This window comes from Pinus tabuliformis, chromosome 8, assembly GCF_031772625.1.
Source record: "Pinus tabuliformis cultivar Carrire ecotype Pingquan chromosome 8, CPIR1, whole genome shotgun sequence".
NCBI classification, from domain to species: Eukaryota; Viridiplantae; Streptophyta; class Pinopsida; order Pinales; family Pinaceae; genus Pinus; species Pinus tabuliformis.
Genome location: NC_142294.1, coordinates 722,473,197 through 722,500,698, shown reverse-complemented (window position 1 = coordinate 722,500,698; position 27,502 = coordinate 722,473,197). Strand labels below are relative to the sequence as shown.

The window sequence follows — 27,502 nt, the reverse complement described above, 5'->3', positions numbered from 1 at the left end:
CCGGAACAGGAATGGGACCTTGGGGAGTGCTTCTTGGTAACAGTGGTTTCGCTATTAAAAGTTTGCAATGTTTGTTATGCATGCATAGTGACATAATTTCTAATGTTTTTTCAAGCCTGGTTCAAAAGTTAGACATGATCCGTTCCAAAAAAAAATGTTGAATGAGATGATTGATAGTTGTACATCAGTATCTTGCCTCTGGTTCAGTTTTCTTTTTATATTTTAATTTTAAAGAAGCCTATTGTTCAGTAAATATTTTTACGATTTCTTTTTTGTATGTTTAGTAGGATTTTTTCATTCATTTTCTTTAAAAAAGACAGGTTATAACCAGAAATCAGATTGTTAGGTGGCCTCAACTTGCTCAGAGAGAAACCAGATCTGTCTACCACCTAACAACATTATATACCATCCAAAAATAGAATAATTTAAACCTGACAAACCATGCTATTACGATTTTAAATTTTATTAACAGATGCTTTTGTGAAATCATATGAAATTATTCATAGATTGGCTTTATTTTTATCATTTAATATTTTTAATGTTTGTTATATATGTCTCAATCAATTATAGTCTTGTTGGGGAAATTAGAAATGAGTCATTTCTTAAAATTTGTTAAATGAGATGAAAGAAATGAGCAATAGGTATAAACATGGATGGAAATCAAATTCTTACAAACATAACATGATAATTTTGAAAAATAATTATTTGACAATGAATAATGTATAGTACTCCAATCGGAGTTCACATCCAACATTGCATTGGAGCTTTGTTTAGTTTCGATTGGTACTTTCTTTGGCTTCAGTTGATTTGGTTTGGTGTCATTTCGTCATTTAAATGGCAATGCATGACCTCATACAAGTTCAACATTGCATTGGAACTTTCTTTGCCTTCAGTTGGTTTAGGTTTGGTGTCAGTTCATCATTTAAATGGTAATGCATGACCTCATACGACTAATAAGAGTGACTTTGAACGTTTTTACTTAGCTCTCAGCTTTTATGGTGTAAGAAAATGAGAGTCAGGCTATAGTTTTGCTTACAGTTACTTGGCAAACCCTAACCTAACTGCACACATCTAGTCCAATTTCAATAACCATATAAGATTGTGTATGGTAAAATATGATTATTATATTATAATTTGAAATTTGAAATGACAAGCGTTAAATTTGAAGCATATGGCTAGTGTTGCTTTCTCTTTCACCCCTTTGGTTCGAACTTCGAATTCACATTGTCAAATTTGTGGAAAATTTGTGCCATAAAACATACATGGTGTGTTCATTTCTATTATTCCATTAGAATCAGTCTTGTAAGCATCCATGTTCAATTGGTTTTCTGTCTTAACTTTGCCTTAAAATAAAAGTTATAAGATACTACTAGTTGTTTCATTATTCCTCTTACCAGTAGGAGACCAAACACTAACAAAAGCATAAATATGGCTATTTATGAATGATTATTTTTGCTTTAAATTGTTTTAGTTATTGTATTAAGTGGTTTACATTTTGAATGCGTCTAACCTTACTGCTAAATGGCAGGCACATTGATTATTGTATGCATAGGGTAAATCTTCTCCGTCATTATGGTATTAAACCTATCCTTATCTTTGATGGGGGGTTTCTCCCAATGAAGTCTGATCAAGAAGCTAAGCGTGCAAGGTAAGTTGTTTTTATACATTATTACTACTCTATGAGAAAATGTTGAAAAATATCATCGACCGTGAGAAGTGATAAAGTAAATAATCCACCTTATTTTGTTTGTTCAAAACTTGACTGGAATTTCATTTAGTGAGCGCATACTTTCCTATATGTACACGAGAACATTGATTATTATAACAAATAAAATGGGAAATTCAATTTATCGTCTTCAAATTGTTTTTATCATGAGAATTATCTAATAGTATTGTCATTAATAAATTTATTGATGATCAAAACATTTATTTACCAGTGTTGTAAAAATATTGTAAAATCACAATTTTTTGCCCTATTTGATGTTTGCTGATTTTTATTGACATTTTCTCAAATTTTTATGGATTTTTGGTTTTTTCGAAGCCTTGCTGATTTTATCCTGATGCCAATGTTTGCAACATTGATATCTATGACGGACCATTATACTTCTTGATATGATTCTACTTGAGCGCTCTCAAAATTTCTAAATAGGATGTTGATATCGTGTGCACTTTTGTAATTGAATACTTGTTTCTGTGTAGATTCTTCTTTTTTGTTCAAATGTGTTTTATATGTAAAGAAAAATATTTACAAATAGTAAAGGGTGAAAGGGTATATATAATTAAGATCATAACTTCTTTCATAATGTAATTAAATCGACAATGTCCAAACATGGAAGTGTGTCAATGAACCTTGCTTTAGAAGCATCATTGAATAGCTGATCTTGTAGAAATTTCTAGCAACTTTTGGCAGATCAACACTCCCAAAAAACATGCTCCATAGTCTTTGAGCCATGATAGATAGGGCAAAGGTCGTTAGAGAGCCGACTGAGCTAAATGGGCCTTGGTTGGGTTCCCATGATACTCAGCGTGTAAGAAAGCCAAATAAACCAAACATTGTGAAGTTTGTTCATCCATCTATTCTCCACATCATTCAACACCCATCTCATGACGAGAATAAGGGATAATGAATATGGCTGATGTATTATCAAATACCAAAATGTTAGGGGTCATATTGTTGAAGAGGACAACCATTGTGGAAGAGGATAACCACTGTTGAAGAGGATGACGAAAATCCTTCCCTAATCCCTCCAAAAAGGCTCGAGCATCTCCATATTCATTTTGAATAAATTTGTCTCCAGGGCGAGCCCTCACAAATTGATGGTTAATTCTTTTAGAAGCCCTTTGCTAATCCCATTTCAATACCTAGTATGACTTGTAAAATTCCCTGGTTCTTTATGTTACATCAAAACCTAGCATCCTTGCATGATATAAAGTCCCAAGCATTGAGGGGCTAGTTGGTGCAACTTAGGAAGGCTACCCACTGCCACCTTAGTAGCTCTTCCTCTCTCTTTAGGTTGGTTCTTCCCCAACTCAAGGGGGGCTTCTTAAAAGGTAGGATTGCTAGGCTATAGACAATGTGACATGGTTCGAGTTCGAATTTGGGTTCGGCAATGATTAGGTTCGGTTCGAGTTCAAATTTTTGAATGGGGTTCAGATAAGGTTCACCATTAGGTTCGTCTATATACATTTTCTATATGTATAGATCAGTGTTGCACGAAACCCCCCCAAGGGATCCAAACCAGGAACCACGTCTTGTATGAATTCGTGGGGGATCCGTCGTTGGATCTATGGTTCGGAACTGCGGATCGGGCCGACAAAGACGGTTTCGGGAAATTCGGAACTGTGCCAACCCAATCTGCGGTTCTGGATTTCCGAACGGCGGATCCGATGACGGATCCTCCCTTGATCCGCGACAGATCAAGGACGGATCCAAAGCAGATCCAAAGGGAGACGAGCGGTTCCATAGGGTTTCATAGGGTTCTAAATATTTTTATTTTTTCTTTGACCTAAGTTGGGTTGGGGCTTCTCCGACACTCCCAAGGTGCTTCCTTGATGCTCCTTTGATGCTTCCTAGACGCTCCCTCATGGTAATGTTAAATTCTTAAAGTAAAAGTGACATTCTCCTTTATTTTTCATTTTCATCCTTTTACTTAAATTTTTAACATTACCATGAAATGACTCGGGATGTTTGAGAGTGGCTCCAGCCTCATCAAAATTCATATGGAGAAAATAGAATTTCATATCCTATTCAAAATTCAATAGACTTAACAGTTTTCAGGAATCCAGGATCAATGGGATTGTGGCATTTCATTAGATTATATCAATGTTGCGAAGATCGCGATCGGGATTAAATCGGTGAGGGTCTGAAATTGGAAAATTGTAAAAATTAGGATAAAATTGGTAAAAATCGGCAAAAAAATACAAAAATCAAGATTTTTTTCGAAAAAATTGGGGGATTAAATCGCGCTTTTTTTCAAAATGAAAAAATCACTGATTTAATCGGTCGATTTAACCGTTTCAGTGAAAAAAGTCACGATTAAATTGCGATTTTCGCAACACTGGATTATATCATGTATGAGGGTATCTGATTAGCATTTAATCAAGAACACCAAGCCCTATATGTACCCTAGTGTTGGTGGTGTTAGTTGTTCAACTCCTTTGTCATGCCCTTAACAAAAAATTACCTTTCAATCAAGTCAAAATCATCGATCAATCATGTTAAGCATTTTCTACCATATTTTAAGGCTTGGATTAGGTAGTTTGATCAAAATTGGGCAATGTTGACTAATATCCCTAGACAATCGAGGTAGAGGCAAAGGCTAGACAAGAGGAGAAGAATCTAGATTCTAGATGGTTGATGCATCTAAATGGTTGATGCTCGAATAATTAATCATTAATGTACAATGGATGCCATATCTATCTTGATTTATGTACAAATATGCATGCTTCCATATCTTCTACAACTAATTTGGTATTTTGGATGTTTTCTAATATAAATGCAAAAAAATATGAAAAAAATTATATATATAGTAGACGCTTCCAAGACGCTTCGCTTCTTAGATTTTTGGGAAATGATGCTTCCGCGTCCCCGCTTCCAAAAAACGTTCTTGCTTCGTCCTCGCTTTGTGCAACGTTGGTATAGATATATTAACTTGAAAATGAAATATGGGATAAAATTGTAAGAAATCAACATCAATAAAAAAAATGTTATCACGAACATGGAAACTACAAGGATAGATTACAAGCTTGAGTTGTGACATGAGGTTATGACTTTTGATCTATGGAGTCTGGACTTGGTTAATGGCCATGAGGTTCGATGAGGTTTGCCGAACTGCAAAATATTTTTAAGGTTCGCCAAATTTCGAACCTCAAGGTTGAAGTTTGACGAACCTTGTGACATAGGCTATAGAATGGGGGCACAAGCTGATTCAATGAAGAGTTAGCCTAAGCAAAATGAGTGTTCATTGTAGTATATGAAATAGGATTGACATGAAATTAGTATAAGAACAAGAGAGGAAAATGAAGGACAAAAACAAGGAATGAAAAGAGATGGAAGGATCCAATGCCTATTGGTCATGGGCTAATGGTGTAATAAGGCATTTGATAAGAGAACTAGTGTGTCACAAACAACAACTTTGAAGCAAGTCATATGGTAGAAGCAACTTATTTACCATCTTCCACCAATCAATATGTAGAATTTTTAGGAAATTTTACCCTTAGGGTTTCAAAACATATAACTAGAATTCACAATAATCTTTCACTTCAATAATTTACAATGATGTAAATTGTAAACTTTACTCAACAATATATTCCATTTACAAGTGTTCCTAGGGCTGTTGCACAATGAGGACAACCCTAAATAATTAGTATAGAGAATACTTAAATTCCAATCTGTTGGCTGACTATAAACTACCCTATGTAAGACTTACTAGACTTCGCTGTTTGTTAGAGGGACCAGTAAATCCTTCCTACTATTCGGATTGCCACTGGTATACAAATTAACCACTGGTGGAGTGTTTGAAATTGTGTTGAAGATTGTTGTCGCTAAAATTTACTGGTTACAAGGATTCCTAATCTGTCCTTGAATTGTAGTGGGCTCGAGTTGTCTCCCAAATAGCCATGACTGATTGCAGTAGGATTTGATTGTTTTCCTTGAGGATAGCTGCAACCCTAAGAGTCGTGATAGCTGGCCTTCGGGTTGCCTGATTAACCTTGCTGTACTTAACAGTGTCACTGGAATAGCCATAGACTTGAACAATTGATTGCAATATTTTTCGGGTAGTTTTTTCTATGGTAGCCACAACCCTAGAAGGCTAATTGTTAGGCTGTTGATCCTAGACTTGCTTGGACACACTCACTGTCCCGAACAGAGCCACAATGATGTCATCTGTCACACACTACAATGAGTAGGAAAAAGCCAACAAATCCTGCATAGAAATCTCTTTAATGTGCCCAACAATAGTTGAATGATCTGATGTAGAAGAATGTTACTAGACAAATGTTGGGGGGAGATAGTTGACTAGGGTGGAATCTTTCACCACCGAAATCAGTTAGAAGGGAGGATTAGCTAGGGTGGGATCACCTCCACTGAAACTTACCTAGGGAAATGGGGTCTTAAAACCCTAAGAGCCGCAACTCAAAAGAAACAGAGATAATCCAAAATCATGATGAAATGAGTCTATCTCTCCTTTATTTATAGATTCATCATGGGGGTCTTTCTTCCTTTATCTAATGTGAGGGTTGTTGAAGAAAAGTGTAACTAGGTTCGGTATTTGTCAATGTAATCTTGATCTTTGTACTTGTCAAGAAAAAGAAATATTATTTTTGTAAATTATATGAATGAGTTTCTTGCTCATTCCATAGGTCTAGGAAAGTCAAAGAATCAAAATTGTGATAAAGAACTCTTCTTGAGCAGTTATGTAATGCACATGGGTCAACCTAGTGTCAAGTAGCTCTCCAAGACAAGCACCATCCTCCAAAGAAGAAGACTACCAGCAAAAAGATGAAGAGACAGTCAAGTTGGCTTCATAATATATAGAGATGTCATGTTAGCTCAATAAAATGATGCAACGGTTCACTAAGTTCATGTTGGCTTGCATACATGGACCAACGCCTATATATACATAGTTAGGGTAATCACGAGAATATACAATTCACATCATTCTGAAACTTCACATGATATAGAGATACAGGCATCTCACATAAAGTTAACGGTTCTATGCTTCGATGGAAGAAAGATGATGTAATCTTCGATGGTTATAACAGACTATGATCTCGGTGCTCTGCCTCGGTGAAAGAAATCTCTCTGTCTCGACATCCTGATACAGTGTCCACGCAAATGTTGTCTCGGTAACACAATCTCTGTCTCGGTCTTTAATGATTACAACATTCAACACCATCGCAATCACTATGAGATATATGTTCGATATTCAAACGTTGTCTCATCTTTAACGAAGTTATTCAAAACACAATCACCACGTAATAGGTTCTTGGCGTGATCATGGATGAGAAGATACACTAACATCATCTATCTGGGTTATATGTATATACACAGTCTTGGTGTATATACGATAGAGAGAACCATACCGTTCTGAAGCAGTTATACAATGATGACAGTTTTGATGCATTGGTAAGTATGATCTCAATGCAAAAAGAGCACAATCATAGTCTCAAAAAAAGGAGGATCGCAATGATCATTGTTATGAAAAGGATTTAAGTAATCCTATAGTAATACTCTGTCTCGTGATGCATTGCAGTCAAGGTCTCGGTGGTGCAGACACAGTGATGATCTGGGAGAAGTGCAATGATGATGACAATCACAGTAATGCAAGAAGAGGATTGGTGTCTGGGAGTGGCTCAGGAAGTCAAGGGTCATGTTCTTGGTGTTCGTCAATAAGAATCTCCATAAGAATAATTTTGTGCGGGTTTTCCTTTCCAAGAGGGAGAGGTTTTGGCCCTCGCAGAATGCCATATCTTGTGCTCTTGTCTCTTTGCTTTGATAGCTATTTGTTGAAGTAAGAAATACACACACAAATGATAATAAGCAAAAGATTGTGCTAATAATATAAAGACTAAATGCCTCTCAAATAGTTATCATGACAAGAAGAATCTCATCAATTCAATCTGCCCTAGATTCTTCAACAAGGGGTTACAAGTGTAGCCCCCAATTTTGGCTTTTTGCCCAAACTACCCCAAATTTAGCCAATGTTGCCCCAAAACATAGGATAATGGGTTCTCCCCTTTATCAATCACTATAGCCTACAAGATTGGATAGGTTACTTCGTCCTCCCTTGGGTTATTAATCAATAGGGAATGTTATAGCCCCCCCTTCCCGACATTGTTTGTCCTCAAACAATTGCATGCTTAGTTGTTGCATAATTCATTATCTATCATTTCCCTTCCTAAATTATTATGGAAAAAGATTAATTTTTGTATTATGGGGCCAATTTTCGAGTTAGTGGACCCCATTCGATTTTATTAAGAGATTAGACTTAGGAGAGGATGTTTGTTTTGTAGTTAAGTTAAACATGGAGGCCACCCTCACTAGGGAATTATGCACTCCCTAGTTCGATTTGCATGGAGGGGGTTAAATTTTGCATGATGGTGGTTAAGTGAGGGCCCACGATGGAGGACGAAATGGAGGGAAAAGTGCTCCATGAAATCTATATAAGGAAGGCAACTCTGTTCTTCTCATTCATCATTGGAGTATATCGATTTCTCTTTGGTTGCTCGAGCTGCTTAGTCAAGTCATTCGCTGTTTAGCACGAATTCTTCAAGCGAAGAGCTCACCCTTTCTTTGGGGGACTTCGAGTGCCACCCTAGGAAGGTTTTCTTCATTTCTTCAAGAGGAGGATCACATTGTGTTTTCCAGCAGTAGCATTTCCTTCTAGGTGGTGCATATTACTAGAGGGAACATTGGAGAGGAGGCTGAGTTTGTTGTTGGTGCTTAGCGGTGGAGTTTTGATGTGAGATTTTCCGAAGAGGAGGCTAGGGAGGATTGTCAACATTTGGGAGAGTTTGGGAGTTGATTGAGCTTCTTGCTTGGCAGTGTGACTTTCGCACTACCTAGACCAGCGCAGAGGCAATATTGGGAGCTCACTTGGTGGGTAGAGCATCAGTCCTTGAGGCTGAGCTTTGTCGTGGAGGTTGCAGGAGATATTTGGAGTGGTGTTTGCTTCCCTTTCAGTGCTTGGAGGAGGACTTTGTGGCCATCTCTTGTAGGTCGTATTTCTGGAGCTGTTTGGAGGGTGTGATTCATAGAAGTCGAATTTGGGAGGTTGGATTTAGGCCAAACCCTTTCCGGGTTTTTGTTGGTTTTGACCAAGGAGCTTGTGGCTAAAGTTTCATCATTTTTTAGCATTGAAGACGGGGTTTCTTGCAGTTCCTTTCCAACCAACAGTTGTAGTTATTGGGAGACAACGCAAAGCCTTAGAGGAGCAGTTACTTTCCAGCCAGTAGTTGAAGTTATTGGGAGACAGCGCAGAGCCTTAGAGGAGTAGTTACTTTCGAGCATTAACATTATTGTTTGGCACCTGGGTTATGTCAAGCTTGCCCTTGAGGCAAGCCTAGGTGCATTTTCCACACTATTGTACTTGCTCCATTCCATTAATAAAATGGCTCAGTTGGTTCTCATTTCTGTTGTGTATTGAGTATTTGCTGATCGTTTAATTTTTCTGTGTATGAATCGTATTTGCTTTTGTATATCACTGTTTGTTTAAGTTTGGAACATTACAGTGGTATTAAAGCTTAGATTCTGGCTCAGTCGTGGGGAAACTTTTCTATGAGTGAGGAGGACCGACAGAATATTACTTATAGAAGACAGATGTACTAGAGCAGGGAAAGGGACTCGGAGATTAGTCCAGACATGGAGTATCGTGGGAAGGCTGCGATAGCAAAAGATATGGGTGATCCCAAGAGTAGGGAAGAGATGGCCTTTGATAGCCTCTTGAAGGCTTTGAGTGATTTGGCGAAGGGGCAGAAGGAGATGCTGGACGAGATCAAAATTCAAAACCTGGAGCGAAGCACTCATCGGGAGTTTGTAGTTGGAGAGACTTCAAGGGCCTCTCAGCAGTTTGATCACCTTTCACCCACTGCGTAACGACCATCCTTGAGTGAGCCAACTCGAGCTACTTTACCCTCTTTTATACCTTTGGCGTAGGGAGAGATTGGTGGAGGAGAGGATCCATCGTTGATGGGGGAGCATTTCTGGGAGTGGCAGTCCATGGGGGCAGACTTTAGAGAGGCTTTGACCTTCAAAGACTTTTGCAAGCTCAAGTAGAACGAGAAGGGGAAAGGTTATGGTACACAAAACTATGAGCTACATTGTTCTATTGGGAAAATGTATTTCCCTACATATGATGGGGATTCCAAGTGCACAACACATGCTTGGGTAGAGAAGAGGGACACATACTTCCAGCTGAATCGAATGACAGAGGTAGAGGCCATTAAGATGGTCACATTGCACCTGGAGGGGGAGGCACACGATTGGTGGCTTCATGGTTTGTCCACTCTGGGGCATGCTAGTGTGACCTCTTATGAGGACTTCACACAGAGAGTAGTGGAGTGCTTTGATCGGAAGGATCCAGAGGCTCACTTTAGGGAGTTGACCTAACTTCGACAGACAGGGCATCCGAAGCATTATATCTTGGAGTTTTAAGGGTCTCAGTCATGGTGCCTGATTTGTCAGATGCCAGGAGAGTGTACACATTTGTAGAGGGGTTGACAGAGCCATTGCGGGGGCTAGTGAAGCCTCACAAACCATCTACTCTTCTGGAGGCAGTATCTTGCACTTGGGATTTGCAGGGGCTCATCCCCAAGGCTCGAGCTCCACTTCTTGCACGCACTCGCTGCCCTCAGAATGGAAGTGAAACTAGAGCATCCACAATGCAGAGAGCAACTCAAGGGCGTGGCCAGCTAGATGACGAGACCAGAAGAGATCTCAGGAGGAGGAAGTTGTGTTTTACATGCCGAGAGCCTTGGGCACCTAGTCATTGGTGCACAATAGGCAAGGCCCATTACATCGAGGTCTTCTCAGATAGTGATCAGGAGGAATATGAGGAGTTGGAGTTTGGTGGCGTGACAACGAGGATCCTGAGGGAGAGGACCACCACCACCACGACGTTAGGGAGGAGCATCTTTCGCACCAGTAGGGGGAGTCCTAGCTTCTTTACGCGGTATTCCCAAATTTTTGACTATGAGGATCAGAGGTATGGTGTGGGGTAGTGTGTCTCAGTCTTGGTAGAGTGTGGGGCCACCCACAATTTTATTGATATTTAGATGGTCCAAAGGAGGGGAATCGCCACTATAGAGTTTGAGGTGTTTTTATTCCTAATACTAGGAGACAAGACTATGCAGTGCACTCAATATGTTCCCGCTCTGACAGTGACTATGGGGAACTATTTGATGACATACCACTTTTTCATGGTGGATGTACCGGACATCAATATGGTGCTGGGTGTCCAATGGTTCTATTCCTTTGGTCGAGTTACCATTGATTGGAAGCAATTCGTGATGGAGTTTGCTGGACCGGATGGCAAGCCGGTGGCTCTTAGAGGCATGCATTCGTACCCCCCTTAGACAGTTTCGGCCCACTGGATGGAGGCCGATTTGAGGCATGGAGACATAGCATGGGTAGTATAGGTGAGGATTTCAGAGGCTGGGGGAAATACTACACCACCACATCCAGACATACAGGGAATATTGGATAGATATCTGGTAGTTTTTGGAGATATATCGCCGGGGCAACCACCTGACAGGGGATTTGGGCACACTATAGAGTTGGAGCTTGATGTATAGCCAGTCATCACTACACCCTATAGGCACCCCAAGGCCTATAAGGACTAGATCGAGAGAGCCATCAAGGAGTTGTTGGCGTTGGGTCATTGTTAGTGTCCAACCCTAACCCCTTTATTTATGTGATAAGGCAAATGGGGCCGAGTCATAGTCATAGTTAGTTAAAGAGTCAATAAAGCCCGTATTAATAATTGTAAGTGGTCGACGTGCATTTAAGAAAGGGACCACGGTTAGTTGCAAATGGGCCATAGTTAATAAATAAAGTGGTTAACCCATGTTATGCAAAAGACCACTAGTCGTTAGGTTGTTGGAGGTCATTTAGCTATAAATAGTCATAGTTAGTAAGGAAAAGATCATCGAGTCTTATTTATAATCGAGCTTTGCTCTGTTGGAGGTTGCCCCCTCGAAGAGGCAAGTGAACATTGCATCTATCTTTGAATAATAAAATATTTGCTGTTTTCTCATTTTATTCTGTGTTCTGGGTTATATTTCTTCGCATTTTTGGTATTTTGGAATTTCGTGCAGGTCAAGAGCATAACAAGTGGTATCAAAGCACTTTCCAGGGCCGGTTGTACCTCCAATTTTCGCAGATTTTTTTAGGCTAGAGACGTTTTCCAGCATCTTTAAACCATGGGATTTGTCGTTGAGCGCATAAACTTGTGGATTTGCGGAGGCATGCACGCAGGAAATACACGAGGTGGTCACGCTTGTTGGACTCCCTTCAAGTAGTAGCGCATTAGACAAAACCGCACACAGACTGCACTTCCACGTACTCTTGGGTATATCAGAAGCTTGCTAGGATCACCTGAAACCTAGCCTTAGATAAGCCGTCGACCGTCTTGTTGCTATAGTACACTAAGAACAACACTCAGGGAGATTATTCGCGCATACGAAAAAGTAGTCGGGTAGTACGACTAAGGGTACGGTTGATCCTCATTAATTAACGCCTTGAAAGATTGGGTCGAGTACTATTGTTGAACCCTTGTGTATATTGCGATCTGTAGCACCTGACACTCCTTTGTGACCATAGTTCCCTCTGCTCTCTGAAGATCACCCACTATCTTATCTTCCAGATGAGATCCAACAGTTGGGGTTCTATCTCCGCAGTGCAATTTAGATCTAGGAGTTGGGGTTTTGCCGCCGCCGCACCAATAAGATCCAATAGTTGGGGTTTTCTCACCACAGTGCAACTCACATTCAACAGTTGAGGTTTCACAGTGCGGATTTGACTCTTTGCGCAGTAAGGCTTGCTGCTGCTATAGTATGGGCCCGATTTTCACAAGACATTGGGCAGGATCAAGTTTTGGGGAGTAAAACAAAAAAAAAGGTCTAAGACCATCCCAGGACGCTTGCAAGAGACTTAGCCCATAAGATTCAGGACAACGAGCTAATCGCAGTGGTACCATTCACTTGTCAGACTCAATTTTTTGGCGGTACCAAATTTTTTCGTAGTGACTTAAAATGACCCCCACCAATAGATTCCTGAGCCCGCCCTCTTTCCAAGAAGACTGCTCTTAAATAATTCACTGAGGCTTGTGTATGTTAGGTACCAGATCTCAAGTCACGGCCAATGAGAAGATCGAGAGCCTTGAAAAAAGGTTGGATGAGTTCAAGGGCCAAATGGACCGAATTGAATCCGCGCTTTCACAATTCAACAATATGATGCCGGGGTCTCATCGAGAGGAGCATAGTATTGATGAACACCTCGAAGGGGAATCTAGCCATCACATTAACTTCCATGGGAATCACCAACATTCCCACCCTCGACCACCCAAGCTAGAAATGTACAAATTTGATGGCTCTAATTCAGCAGTATGGGTAGCACAAATGGAACAATATTTCACCCTTAATGATATCTGCGAAGATCAAACTAAAATACGTGTGGGAGCCCTTTACTTGGACCAAGAGAGATGGAAATGGTGGCAGTGGCATCATAAATGTTATCTCGGGAACATAACTTGGCACATGTTCTCAAAAGCCCTATGTGACCGCTTTGACAGAGAATCTAATTTTTTGGGCCGTCTCACTAAACTCTGACAGACAGGCACAGTAAAAGACTACATTGCAGCCTTTGAGACATTGGCCATCAGAATTGAAGGTCTAGGAGATGACTTCTACTTGGAGTGTTTCATCAGTGGTCTCAAAGAAGCCATCCAAGCACATGTCCGGATGCACCACCCAGCTACGTGGATGGACGCTTGCAAAAAGGCTGTCGAGGTGGAACTTGCCTTAGCTGCCCAGTCCACTCGTCCAAATTTCGTAGCTAAGGGGCGCCCACCCAGGCTCAGGGCCCTACCCAAACACTTAAGGTTCAAAAGGTGTCTCCAGCAGAAACGGATGAAAGAAGAAAACAAGGATTGTGCTACTACTGTGATGACAAATACTCCCCGGGGCATAAATGCAAGGAACCAAAATTCTTTCAAATTGATGTTACTGATAACAACTCATTTGAGGAAGCCCCACCCGTTTTGGGGCCAGAGGACGAAGTTGAGGAAACCCAACATGATAATGATCTCACAGCTACGCCAGATGAACCAGTTATCTCACTACATGCTTTGGCGAGCATTTCTGCGCCTCAAACTCTCAAAATCTGAGCCTTTCTTAAACATCGACCAGTAGTGGTATTGATTGATAGTGGCATCACTCATAACTTTATCCATAAGAGAGTTGCCGAAGTTGTTCATTGTTTTGTACGGGCAGTCTCTAATTTCCACGTCCTTATCGCTGATGGGGGGACCATGAAATGTGAAGGCCACTGTGAAAATATTAAACTTCAGATGGGAGACTACCACCTAAAGACCCACATGTTTGCTATTGAAATGGGTGGTTGTGACATTGTCTTGGGTGTTGAATGGCTTCGCACACTGGGCCCGATCACAATGGATTTCCAGGAGTTATATATGAGCTTTAAGCAGGATGACCGCATTCATACACTACATGGACTCCAGGCAGGTGCCATCTACTATCATCAGCTCGCATTGAATGGAAAAGTTGTTGAAAAAGGGCCATCACAAAGTCATCGCCCAGTTTAATGCCATCTAGGCCATTGAATCCACTACTCTTCATATTCATCCTGAGATGCAACAGGTCTTAGATTGCCACCAACAGGTATTTGACAAACCTAAAGAGCTTCCACCCTCTAGAGGTGAACATGATCATAGCATCCCTTTGGTCCTGGGGGCCCAACCGCCTAATGTGCGCCCATACAGATATCCTTTCGCCCAAAAGAATGAAATTGAAAAAATCATCAAGGAAATCCTCAAAGCCGGTGTTGTTTGTCCTAGCATCAGTCCTTATTCATCACTAGTGGTCATGGTGCTAAAGAAAGATGGAGAATGGCGCGGGTGTCTGGACTTTCGGGCCCTCAACAAGCTCACTGTCAAAGACAAATTTCCTATTCCGGTTGTTAATGATCTGCTTGATGAATTACATGGTGCTCAATTCTTTAGCAAGCTAGATCTTCACTTTGGCTATCACCAAATACGCATGAAGGAAGTAGACATTCCCAGAACTGCCTTCCGAACTCATGAAGGCCATTATGAATTCTTGGTCATGCCATTTGGTCTCTGTAATGCTCCGTCTACTTTTCAAAGCCTCATGAAGCACCTGCTGAAACCATATCTCCGAAAATTTGTCCTCGTCTTCTTTGATGACATTCTAATCTACAACCTAACCTCAGACAAACATCTTCAGCATGTAGACCTGATCTTGCAACTGCTCCAGAATCACAAATTATTTGTCAAATTGTCCAAGTGCTCTTTTGGTGTGGAAGAAGTCGAGTATTTGGGACACATTGTGGGTCGTGAAGGAGTGAGGCTTGATCCCAAAAAGATACAAGCAATGCAAGATTGGCCCCAACCAAAAACCTTGAAGAGTTTGAGGGGATTCTTGGGTCTCATTGGCTACTATCGCAAATTTGTTCGCAATTATGGTCGCATTGCTAGAGCCCTCACTAAACCTCTCAAGAAAAATTCATTTCTGTGAACAGATGTAGCACAACATGCGTTCGTGGTTCTTAAACAGGCCATGTGCTCCACTCCTGTATTGGCCCTACCGGATTTCACCAAATCTTTTGTGATTGAATGTGATGCCTCTGGTACTGGTATTGGTGCTGTATTAATGCAGGAAGGTCGACCCTTGGCCTTCACCAGCCAACAATTGAGTGGAAAACATCTGGGTCAATCTACCTATGAGAAAGAGATGATGGCCATCTTACATGCAGTAGACACCTGGCAACCATACTTATTGGGGTGACGTTTCCAAATCCGCACAGACCATCAAAGCCTAAAATATTTTTTGGAGCAATGTCTATCATCACCACAACAAAATAAATGGCTGGCCAAAATGTTGGGATATGATTATGAGATAATTTACAAGAAAGGGCGTGACAATGTAGTAGCTGATGCTTTATCACACCAATTTGAGCATGAAGGCACCTTGCTATCAATCTCTCTTCCCATACCAGATTGGATTGAAGAAGCGCGCAAGGAATGGTTCTCACACCCCTCTCTTTCCGAACTTATTAATAACTTGACAGCAGATCAGATCCTAATTCCTCAGCCAACTACTCTTGTAAGGATGATATTCTTGCTACAAGGATCGAGTAGTTATATCGCCGATATCCACCCTCAAAACCCGCATTTTGGAAGAATTGCACTCATCTCCAACTACAGGGCATTCATGCTTTTAGAAGACTTATGCTCGCACTCGTCGTTCTTTCTTTTGGACTGGCATGAAAATGACATTCTTACTTTTGTAGCTGAATATGATGTGTGAACGCAACAAAGGAGAAACAATCAAGTTACTTGGAACCTTACAGCCATTGCCACTCCTTGCCTCTGTCTAGACAGATGTTTCCATGGATTTCATTATTGGTCTCCCAAAGTCGGGCAACAAATCCGTCATCATGGTGGTTGTGGACAAACTTTCTAAATATGCTCATTTTTGCGCTCTACCCCACCCATTTACCCCCACTTTGGTTGCTCAAGCTTTCATGGACCAGATCTTCAAACTGCATGGCATGCTAACTTCCATTGTGTCTGATCGCGACTCCACTTTCACCAGCAAATTTGGCAAGAACTTTTCAAGCTACAAGGCACCCAACTCCAACTAAGTACTACCTATCATCCCCAAACCGATGGTCAAACAGAAGCAACCAACAAATGTTTCGAGACATATCTAAGTTCCTTCACTTCAGAAAAGCAACATCAATGGGTACAATGGCTACCTTTAGCTGAGTGGTGGTATAATACTAACTATCATGAAGCTACCAAGATGACTCCATACGAGGCAGTGTATGGCCAACTCCCACCTTCACCTATTTCTTATATCCCTGGATGTTCTAAGGTGCAAGTAGTTGATCAACTTCTACAAAACCGTGTTGCCATAATAGCTCATCTCAAAGATAATCTACATCAAGTTCAGAATCGAATGAAGAAACATGCAGACCAGCATCGTTCCGAGCGCACATTTCTAGAAGGGGATTAGGTATTCCTGCAACAACAACCATATAAGAAAACATCTCTCAAAGAAAAGGGCTGCTAGAAACTAGCCCCAAAATTCTATGGACCTTGTCAAATACTTCAACGCATTGGTGCAATAGCCTACAAACTGGCCTTGCCACCAACTTCAAAAATCCATCCAGTCTTCCATGTATCATGCCTCAAGAAAGTGGTGGGGAAGAATTGCAGAATTCAAACCAGTCTACTCGAATTGGATGAGGAAGGTTCACTCTGGATCCAACCAGAACAGGTCCTCGATACCCGTGAAAGACACATCTGCGGCTGCACGATCAAGGAAGTCCTCGTCAAGTGGAAAGACACCTCTCCAAAAGATGCGACATGGGAACCAACCACTATTCTTCAACAGTGTTCGAGCTTCAGCCTTGAGGACAAGGCTGCTTTTGATGGGGGAGGGCATGTTAGGGTCCAACCCTAACCCCTTTATTTATGTAATAAGCCTAATGGGGCCGAGTCATAGTCATAGTTAGTTAAAGAGTCAATAAACCCTGTATTAATAATTGTAAGTGGTTGACCCACATTTAAGAAAGGGACCATGGTTAGTTGCAAACGGGCCATAGTTAATAGATAAAGTGGTTAGCACATGTTATGTAAAGGACCACTAGTCGTTAGGTTGTTGGAGGTCATTTAGCTATAAATAGTCATAGTTAGTAATGGAAAGGTCATCGAGTCTTATTTGTAATAGAGGGAAAGATCATCGAGTCTCATTTGTAATCGAGCTCTGCTTTGCTGGAGGTTGCCCCCTCGAAGAGGCAAGTGAACATTGCATCTATCTTTGAATAATAAAATATTTGCTATTTTCTCATTCTATTATGTGTTCTGGGTTATATTTCTTCACATTTCTTGTATTCTGGAATTTCTCGCAGGTCAAGAGCATAACAGTGACATCAAATTGAGTTCTAGTCCGTTTGCTTTTCAGTTGTGTAATGAAGAAGGACGAGACTCTCCGCTTGTTTATTGACTATAGGGCCCTCAAAAAGAAGACGTTGAAGAACAAGTATCCCATTCCGCGCATTGATGAGTTGATGGATGAGCTTAGAGGAGGAAAGTACTTCTCTAAGATAGATTTGCGGTCAGGGTATCATCAGATTTGGGTGAGAGAGCAGAACATTCCGAAGACAGCCTTCAAGTGTCATTATAGGCATTTTGAGTCCTTGGTCATGCCTTTTGGGTTGACCAATGCACCGGTTACTTTCCAGTCATGCATGAACCATGTGTTCTGAGGCCAGCTGAGGAGGTTTGTACTGGTATTCTTTGATGACATCTTGATCTACAACAGGACATGGGAGGAGCACTTGCAACACTTAGAGACAATCTTGCGTATATTGGAGGAGCAACAGTTCTACGCTAAGATGTCCAAGTGCGAGTTTGGGCTGACAGAGATGCTTTACTTGGGACACATCATAGGTGCAGATGGGGTCAAGGTGCACAAGGAGAAGATTCGGGCCATTCGGGATTGGCCAGAGCCCTGAGATGTGACAGCGTTGAGAGGATTTATGGGCATCTCACAGTTGGAAACACCCCTTACTGATCTGACTAAGAAAGGGGCCTTTGCGTGGACGGAGGGAACTCAGGCAACATTTGATCGCCTCAAGGAGGTGATGAGTTGCTGTTCGGTATTAGCACTTCCAGATTTTACTCAACCTTTCACATTGGAGTGCGATGCATCAGGTGTAGGGATCGAGGCAGTCTTGTCCCAAGCAGGGCACCCCATTGCTTTCGAGAGTCAGAAGCTTTTACCTCACGAGTTGTTGTATTCCATTTACGACAAGGATATGTTGGCCATAATGCATGCATTGGCCAAATTTAGACAGTATTTGGCGGGGAATCGATTTTGGGTGAAGATGGATCACAACAATGTTCGCCATTTCATGGGGCAGTAGGGCCTCAATGACAGACAATAGAGATGGGTTAGCTAAGTGCAGGCCTAGGATTGTGATATTGAGTATGTGTGGGGGAAGCACAACGTAGTGGCAGATGCACTATCCAAGAGACCAGCCGGGCTTTCACTCATGAGCATTTGTCATGACTGGAAGGCTCAGTTATTGGTAGAGTACTCCAAGGATTGTCGAGTGTGCGAGATCTTGGAGGGTAGCTATGCAGATGAGCGCTACAGGGTGATGGATGAGGTTATTTATTATAAGGGGTGCATATTTTTGGTTTCAGGATCATAGTTGAGAGAGCGTGTCCTTCGAGCAGCTCATGATTCTCCTTTGTCCAGGCACCAGGGGTTTAGGAAGACATATATGGCAGTGAGAGAGTGCTTCACTTGGAAGGGCCTCAAGGGAGATGTGTTGAGGCATGTGCAGGAATGCGAAACTTGCCAGAGGAACAAAGGAGAGTTAACCCATAGTAAGATTGTTGCAGCCTCTTCCTATCCTTCAGGGGAAATGGGAGAGCATCTCTATGGACTTCATTACTGGACTTCCCTCGGTGCAAGGGAAGGATTGTATTTTTGTAGTGGTCGACTGACTAACCAAGTTTGCACACTTCTTTGCCATACCGACACGATATTCAACCTCATAGGTGGCAGAGTTGTTCTTTAGGGAGGTCTTTCGTCTGCACGGACTCCCTAAGACCATAGTCAGTGACAGGGATAGCCGATTCATGGGAGGATTTTGGCAGGAGCTTTTTAGACTAATCGACATTGAGCTCATCCCGAGCACCAGCCATGATCCATAGACTGATGGTCAAACAAAAAGGGTGAACTAGTTGTTAGAGGGCTATCTCAGGAATTATGTGACAGGGCAACAAAGGGCTTGGATTCGATGGTTGCACCTGGGAGAGTATTGTTACACCAACACCCATCATATGTCCATTGGTATGACTCCTTTCTGTGCTTTATGGTTATGATGTTTTGCTTTTTGCTGATATTGTGTTTGGAGACAACAGGGCCCCAAAGGCCAAGGATTGGATCCAAGAGAGCCAAGATATCCTCAAGGCTCCTAAGGATAACTTACAGACAACCCAGAACACACAGAAGATGTATGCCGATCAACTTCGAGTAGAGAGGCATTTTGAGGAGTGGGACTTGGTTTGCCTTCGATTGCAGCCATACATACAGTCCACACTAAAGCAGAAGGGGGCCGGAAAGTTGCAACCGAGATTCTTTGTGCCGTACAGAGTGAACAGGAGGGTTGGAGAGGTGGCTTACAAGTTGGAGCTACCACCAGGGAGCAGGATTCATAGCATCTTTCATGTGTCATGCCTCAAGAGGGTGTTGGGGCAGCAGGTTACAACAGTTATGGAGTTACCTCTACTTGATGATGAGGGGCATTTGATCTTAGAGCCAGAAGCCATCTTGGAGACCAGGGAAAGGAAGCTCAGAAGCAGGATCATCAAAGAGTATTTGGTGCGATGGAAGAATTTACCGGATGAGGATGCCACTTGGGAGGGAGAGCACATTCTTGAGCATCCAACATTGAAGTTGCTTGGGGACAAGCAACATTTGGGAGGGGAGGACTGTCATGTCCCTTCCTAAATTATTTTGGAACAAGATTAATTTTTGTATTATGGGGTCAATTTTGGAGTTAGTGGACCCCATTCGATTTTATTAGGAGATTAGACTTAGGAGAAGATGTTTGTTTTATAGTTAGGTTACACATGGGGGTCACCCTCACCAGGGCATTACACACTCCCTAGTTTGATTTGCATGGAGGGGGTTAACTTTTGAATGATGGTGGTTAAGTGAGGGCCCACAATGGAGGACAAAATGGAGGGAAAAGTGCTCCACGAAATCTATATAAGGAAGGTAACTCTCCTCTTCTCATTCATCATTGGAGTATATCGATTACTCTTTGTTTGTTCGAGCTGCTTAGCTGAGTCATTGGTTGTTTAGCACGAGTTCTTTAAGCGAAGAGCTCACCCTTTCTTTGGGGGACTTCGAGTGCCACCCTAGGAAAGTTTTCTTCATTTCTTCAGGAGGAGTAATACATTGTGATTTCCAACAGTAGCATTTCCTTCCAGGTGGTGTGTGTATCATTGGAGGACATAGTGGAGAGGAGGCCGAGTTTGTTGGTGGTGCTTAGCAGTGGAGTTTTGATGTGAGTTTTTCGGAGAGGAGGCTAGGGAGGATTGTTAGCATTTGGGAGTTGATTGAGCTTCTTGCTTGGCAGTGTGACTTTCGCACTACTTGGGCCAGCGCAGAGGCAGTATTGAGAGCTCACTTAGTGGGTAGAGCATTAGTCCTTGAGGCTGAGCTTTGCCGTGGCGGTTGGAGGAGATATTTGGAGTGGTGTTTGCTTCCCTTTTAGAGCTTGGAGGAGGACTTTGTGGCCATCTCTTGCAGGCCGTATTTTTGGAGATGTTTGGAGGGCGCGAGCCATAGAGGAGGTTGAATTTGGGAGGTTGGATTCAGGCCAAACCCTTTCTGGGTTTTGGTCAAGGAGCTTGTGGCTGAATTTTCATCATTTTCTGAGCAATGTAGACGGGGTTTCTTGTAGTTACTTTCTAGCTAGTAGTTGTAGTTACTAGGAGACAGCGCAAAGCCTTAGAAGAGCAGTTACTTTCGAGCATTGAAATTACTGTTTGACACCTAGGTTATGTCAAGCTTGTCCTTGAGGCAAGCCCAGGTGCATTTTTCACACTATTGTACTTGCTCCATTCCATTAATAAAATGGCTCAATTGGTTCTCATCTCTGTTGTGTATTGAGTATTTGTTGATCGTTAAATTTTTCTATGTATGAATCATATTTTCTTTTGTATATCATTGTTTTTTTAAGTTTGGAACATTGCATTTTGAATTTTCAAGAATGAAAATCTTCCTTCACTTTTTTTCAAAGTCAAATTACTAGCTCCGGCAATAGAATATTGTTTCAAATTTTCTCTACCTTTACTATCTAAATGACTTTTTGGTTGATATAAAATTGAACAAAGGGAAACCATTTTGGTAGTCTTTGATGTTGGCTTGCTGTTTCCAGCTATTGTGGAAGTCAAATATTGAGCAAGTTTTGTTTTACTTTCAGGAAACTTCTCAGAGATGGTTTCTTCCCAGAACCAACTGTGCTACATTTAGACACCATTCTTGAACTTGCCTTCTCAATGTCTTGTTCAATGCCATCCATTGGATACTGTTTTGCTTTTCCCTACATTGAGGCTTGCCATATTCGAATCACAAGCTTTTCACCCTTGATCTGTATTTGTTGCACTAACTCCTTTTTCCTAAAATCTTCTAGAAACTCTTGTGTATTTTGATTATGTTGTAAAGGATTCCTATATACCAGTACTAATTGTTTCTCTTTAAAATTGATCCACTTGTAGAAGAAGAAGAAACACTTGCTGTACCACACTGCATTTCAATTGGTTTCATCACTCTAGCAGAAGGAAGGAAGGTATTGTCTGGGTTCTTTGCACGGTTTAAGGGTAGAGATATTTTATTGTTATTCCCTACAGTAGTTGCAGTAGCATTCAATCGCTTCCATTTCATTGTCCTCTGCCCTTTTCCTAGCTTGCCACTTCTTGCAATAGTCTGGACTTTGAATGACATGTTCTTTTTAGCTAAACTGCATGTAGTAGTGCTATATAGTCCCTTTAATTTGAGTGAAGTCCTAACTTTGGATGCATCATTCACTTCACTTGTTGATGGATATGGTAATGTGGGGGATGAACCCAATTTTTTCTATCCCTATTAATAGATGCAATCTTTCTTCTTGTCCACACACCAGTATCTATTGCATTAGGAGAACACCACTTACCTATTCCTGATCCTTCATCAACAATATCTGTACGCATCAGTTTCTTGCCTCTAGAATCTACATTACAGATTTCATCATTAATCACATGACCATCATCCATCCGAGAATTCACTAAAAACATTCTCAAAACCTTTTGAACAAACTTTAGAGAGATGTTTCTTCTTAGGAGATCAAGTCGAAATCAATGTTGCAGTTATCACTATCGGGATATTATCGGCAAGGGAAAAAATCCGAAAAAATCGTAAAAATCCGGAAATAATCGGGGAAAAATTGTAAAATACAAAAATATTCATTTTTTTTAATATCTAAAGCATCTACAACATAAAATAAATACATTGACACATAAATATGATAAAAGAACTAATATATAAGATGTGTAATATCATCTCTAGTGCTACATCACACATAATAGTGAATCATGTCCTGAATAGTAAGTCATGTCTCCTGAGTCCCAACTCAGCCTCAAAATATCAACAAAAAATATAATAATCTATCTCATTTCATGAGTCATAATGTCATATACAATGAAATGAACCAAATAACTAAAGTCTAATACCACTGATTTCCTCTGCCCCTCTTGCGAGAAAATGCAATAGCTTTCTCTTTCCCTCTAGATGTAGATGCTGGTGGAGTTGGTAGTGGACTCTGCTGTGCTCTAGAAGCTAAAGAACTAGGAGCTACAAGAGGTAGACCACGTCCTCCACTGGTGGCAGGGGTAGCCCAGGTAGGTGGTGTCACCTCCTCCTCCTCCTCCTCCCCCTCTATGGCTTCCACTACCTCCTGCTCTAACCAATCATTGGTAGACTCCATGAAAGGCTCTCGGCCTCAACCTTCCATGTAGCGGTGGTGTCAATCCCATCCAATGAGGTGGCCTCCATATCAGGTATCCTCTCAAGTTGTCTCACCCACAATCGAAGATTGTAGTAGACGTAGACCATGTCATTAAGTCGTTGGGACTCCAACCTCTACAAAGATCATGAAATAATAATTATAAAAAAAATATTGTTTAATGAATTCAAAAAATTAATTGGAAATTGGCAATATTTTAAGTTTCAAGTTTAACCTGTTGCGCTTCTTTTTGTGTATTTTTTCAAATACCAGTGGCGCTCGCATCTTGAGGAACTACATGTTTGGTTGAGGATTCGAATGGCAAGCTTTTGCAGATGGGGTACCCTGGCACCATACATTCTCCACCATGCATTTACAACAAAATTACAAATAAAATTTTAAATAAACATAAGAAAAAAATGAAATTTGAAAGTTGAAGCAAAGTATGAAGTTATGAACTTGAAGAGACAATGAAATTTGAAACAAACTAAAAAATATTTGGCATTTTAGTTGTCTTATCAGTCACAGCCATATCAAAGCCAAATGTGCCACCTGCCATCTTGTATGTCTCCATTTCTTTGGAAATTGTTGTACGTTCTGTTGGAGATCGCACCATCCTCTGAACACAGGTTAAGAATCCATCCATGATCTCAGCATCAAATACGAACCCACATGGGTAAGAAAATGCAGGGTTCAGGTAGATCCCTGCAGCATGAATGGGACGATGGAGTGTGTTGTTCCATCGTTCATCAATCACTTTCCATAGAAGGAGTTGTTTTTGAAACCCCTCATCTTCCTTATCATCATAGTAGGCCCGAATGAATTTTTTGGCCTTGTCCATGGCCTCATACAAATAGCCCATTGCGGGCTTCTCACCATCAACTAATCGAAGAACCTTTACCAAAGGTTCAGTAACGGTGCACACCTCCTACACTCTGGCCCAAAAGTCTTCTTGGTATGAAACTAATTTGCATATGGCCTCTCTCTCTGGTTTGCGGCTCATTGTCAAAGCATGCCACTTCTCTGAAAGAAACATTCTCTTCACATCCCACATAGAATTCAAGACGAATTGAAGAGATATGAAACTGGTGGCAAATCGTGTAATGGCGGGGCGCACCAACTCCTCCTTGTTGGTGAATTTTCTCATCAAGCTAAGCATAGATGTATGATTATATATAAATTTTGTAATGCTTTTTGATGAGTCAACAATATCTTTGACAAATGAAATTTTTCCTATGTCCTCCAACATCAAATCAATACAATGTGCAACACAAGATGTCCAAAATAAAGTAGGATGCCTCTCCATAAGCATCCTGCTAGCAACAACATAATTTGCAGCATTGTCCATTATGGCTTGGACAACATGTTCTTCCCCAACCTCCAAAATAAACACATCTAGCAAATCACATAAAGTTTTTGCATCTTTGATATGTGAAGATGCATCAATAGATTTCATAAACATTGTCCCCTTGGGACAACTAACCAAGAAGTTTATAAGGGTTCTCTCTTTTTGGTTGGCCCAACCATCTGACATTATAGTGCATCCTGTTTTTGCCCATGATGCCCTAAACTCCTCCAATCTTTTGGTGCAATCAACCTTTTCATTTTGAAGAATCTGGCCTCTAAAGTTATCATAAGAAGAGATTTTGTACCCTGGGCCAATAGTTGCAATAGCATCAACAACAAGCTGGAAAAATGGATTATTCCTTGCAACGTTGAAAGGAATATCACTCCAAAGGAGAAATTTGGCCAACAACTTGTCAGCTTGTTTTTTTTTGGTTTTTTGTTTTTGTTTTCAGCATTGAAGTGATAGATATTTGTGAACTAGACGTGATTCTAAAAAATGATGAGGCAGCTACCGGGTTGGTTGTAGATATTGATGCTGAAGTAGAACCAGTGCCACTTTTTTGTTCTCTTGAGCCTAACACCCTCTTTGCTAGTTGCTTCTTCATTTCTACTTTGGCTTCTCTCTTGTGCTATTTTTCCAATGATCTCATGGCTCTTCGGATGATTTCCGGATTTGTATCTGTGCAAGACCCTACATCAAATCTAGGGATTTGTTCAAGGTGATACTTCAATTTATAAATCTCCCCTGACATATGATGCCCACACAACTTGCAACTCAAGTTTATTTTATCAAACCCTCCATCAAGTTCACCAAATTCCCACAGAGGGTCCAATTTCCTTGGCATGTTTGTAACTTGGTTGAACTCTTGACTCTTGAGTTTTAAATTTGTAAGATGAAGTTTGAATTTTGAATTTTGAAGTTGAATGGTGAATCTATGGCAAAATAAGGATTGCAAGTTACAAAAATAAAAAAAATTACATACATGAGTAACATGACAAAACACATTGAATTTTTGACAATTTAACAAACAAAAACACTATCAAATCAACTCAAAAATATTTGATAAACAATGGGTTATCCAAACCCAACCAAAAACAAAAAAAATACCAAAACAAAACACATAAATTTGGTGCCCATACCGGTTTGCTGGAGAAAATTGATCCTCTCCTCCTCAGCTCTCAATCCACCAGGGTTTTTGAGTCGTTTTTCTCCTCCAATCAGCTCCCAATCGACCAAGGTTTTTCTCCTAGGTCACTCCCAATCCACGCCGCTGCCGCTGTCTGTCCAAATGAATAAAAAAAAATCGTTTTTTGGTGTTATAAACCCGCTGTCTGCCGGCCCAGCAATAACAACCATATTGAATCGCGAAAAAAATATGTTTAAAAATCGGCCAATAATATCGTTAAATTTTAAAAATCGCGATAATCCGATAATATCACGATTTTCACGTCACTGGTCGAAATAACACATCTTATAAAACCTTTTGTAACTGTATTTGCAAGACCTTCAACTATATCCCTGCTACCCATGCTATTTAAAGGACTTCAATCATGCACAGCAACAATATCTGTTACAACAATTCCATTGTCTTCGCTCCACTGAAACGATTGACAAGCAGCGTTCATAATATCATGTCTGTCAACATTTTGATCTTGTTGAGTAACTCCTTTTTCTGTCCCACTGTCATTCTCTCCAAGAGATACAACCACGGTAGGGTTGGTCCCCAATGCAACACTTAGTAGTTTCCTTTGACTCAACAATAGGAACATCAGCTTTGGAAGCCTCCTTAGATTTAGGAGGCTTTGGCTCCCCTAACTGCTCCACTGTTCCACTATGCTCCAAGGCAGAAGATCCGATGCATTGAGTTGAAATGCACAAGCCACCAACTTACTGACTAGGGCTGCTTGTGTTTGTTTCTGATCAGCTCTTACTACAGAAACTCTTGTAACTAGTATCTTATTCTTTATGGGTTTCAATGTACTCGATGGCATGTGAGGGAGATCCAGGATTATTGATTTTCTCTATTTGTGTATCTGGAGTTGTTGATCCTTCTGTTTCACTTCTGACTTGCAGATTTGTCGTATACACTTCCTTATATCCATAGTGGTTTTCTTTAGAAGTTTCATTTGGTACTTCTATAGAATCCTCTACAAGAGCTATCCTGTGCTTTACTTTACAGGATGCATCAGTTGCTGGAATTAATGTAAGGTGTTTGTCAGATGGTGATTGAAGATGCATCTGTGAAACTTGACTTGCATTGCTAGTTTTGTGTCTACCAATTTCACTTCTTGTATAAATGTCTCTAGTAGAGTAAAAAATTCCTTGTGATAGAGCAATGGATAGATTCCAACTATTTCCAGAGCCATCTATGTAGCAACACTCATTGCCATTGAATCACGGTTAGCCAATACTTTATCATGAGCTTACTGATGTTTAAAAGCAATATCAATATGAAAAGCAAGAGAAATATTAGAATCAACGTGCTTATCAATTGGTGAGAGTTGTTCCAAAATCATTGGCCAATGAACATTCATGCCATCACCCTTTCTGACTATATCTCGTTCTAAGCTTCTAGTATCACCCCTCCATTCTGCAATTGCAACATGAACATGAATTTCCCTTGAAAATCCAAGATTCTTGTTATTTAGAGATCTTCCTGGTATTTTTGGAGAAGATTCTGTTCAAGGGGCTCTAGTTAGATCCTCTGGTGGGTTTTCCCATTTGTCCATCACAGTATTCAAATCCCAATGAGATATGTCATCATTCAAACCAATCTGAAAAGTTTCCCACTTTTGTTGTTTTCAGACAGCTTTACAGGGCAA

General features: G+C 40.8%; 1 protein-coding gene across 1 annotated transcript in view; it reads left to right on the top strand.

Moving 5' to 3' along the window:
* The window catches only part of LOC149237626 (5'-3' exonuclease family protein), a 223,246-nt gene that overhangs the window by 32,824 nt on the left and 162,920 nt on the right, over positions 1 to 27,502 (top strand). The window contains exon 2 of the mRNA XM_089372723.1: positions 1,529 to 1,648. Within this exon, the coding sequence (XP_089228849.1) occupies positions 1,529 to 1,648 (120 nt within the window). The remainder of the gene's footprint in view (positions 1 to 1,528; positions 1,649 to 27,502) is intronic.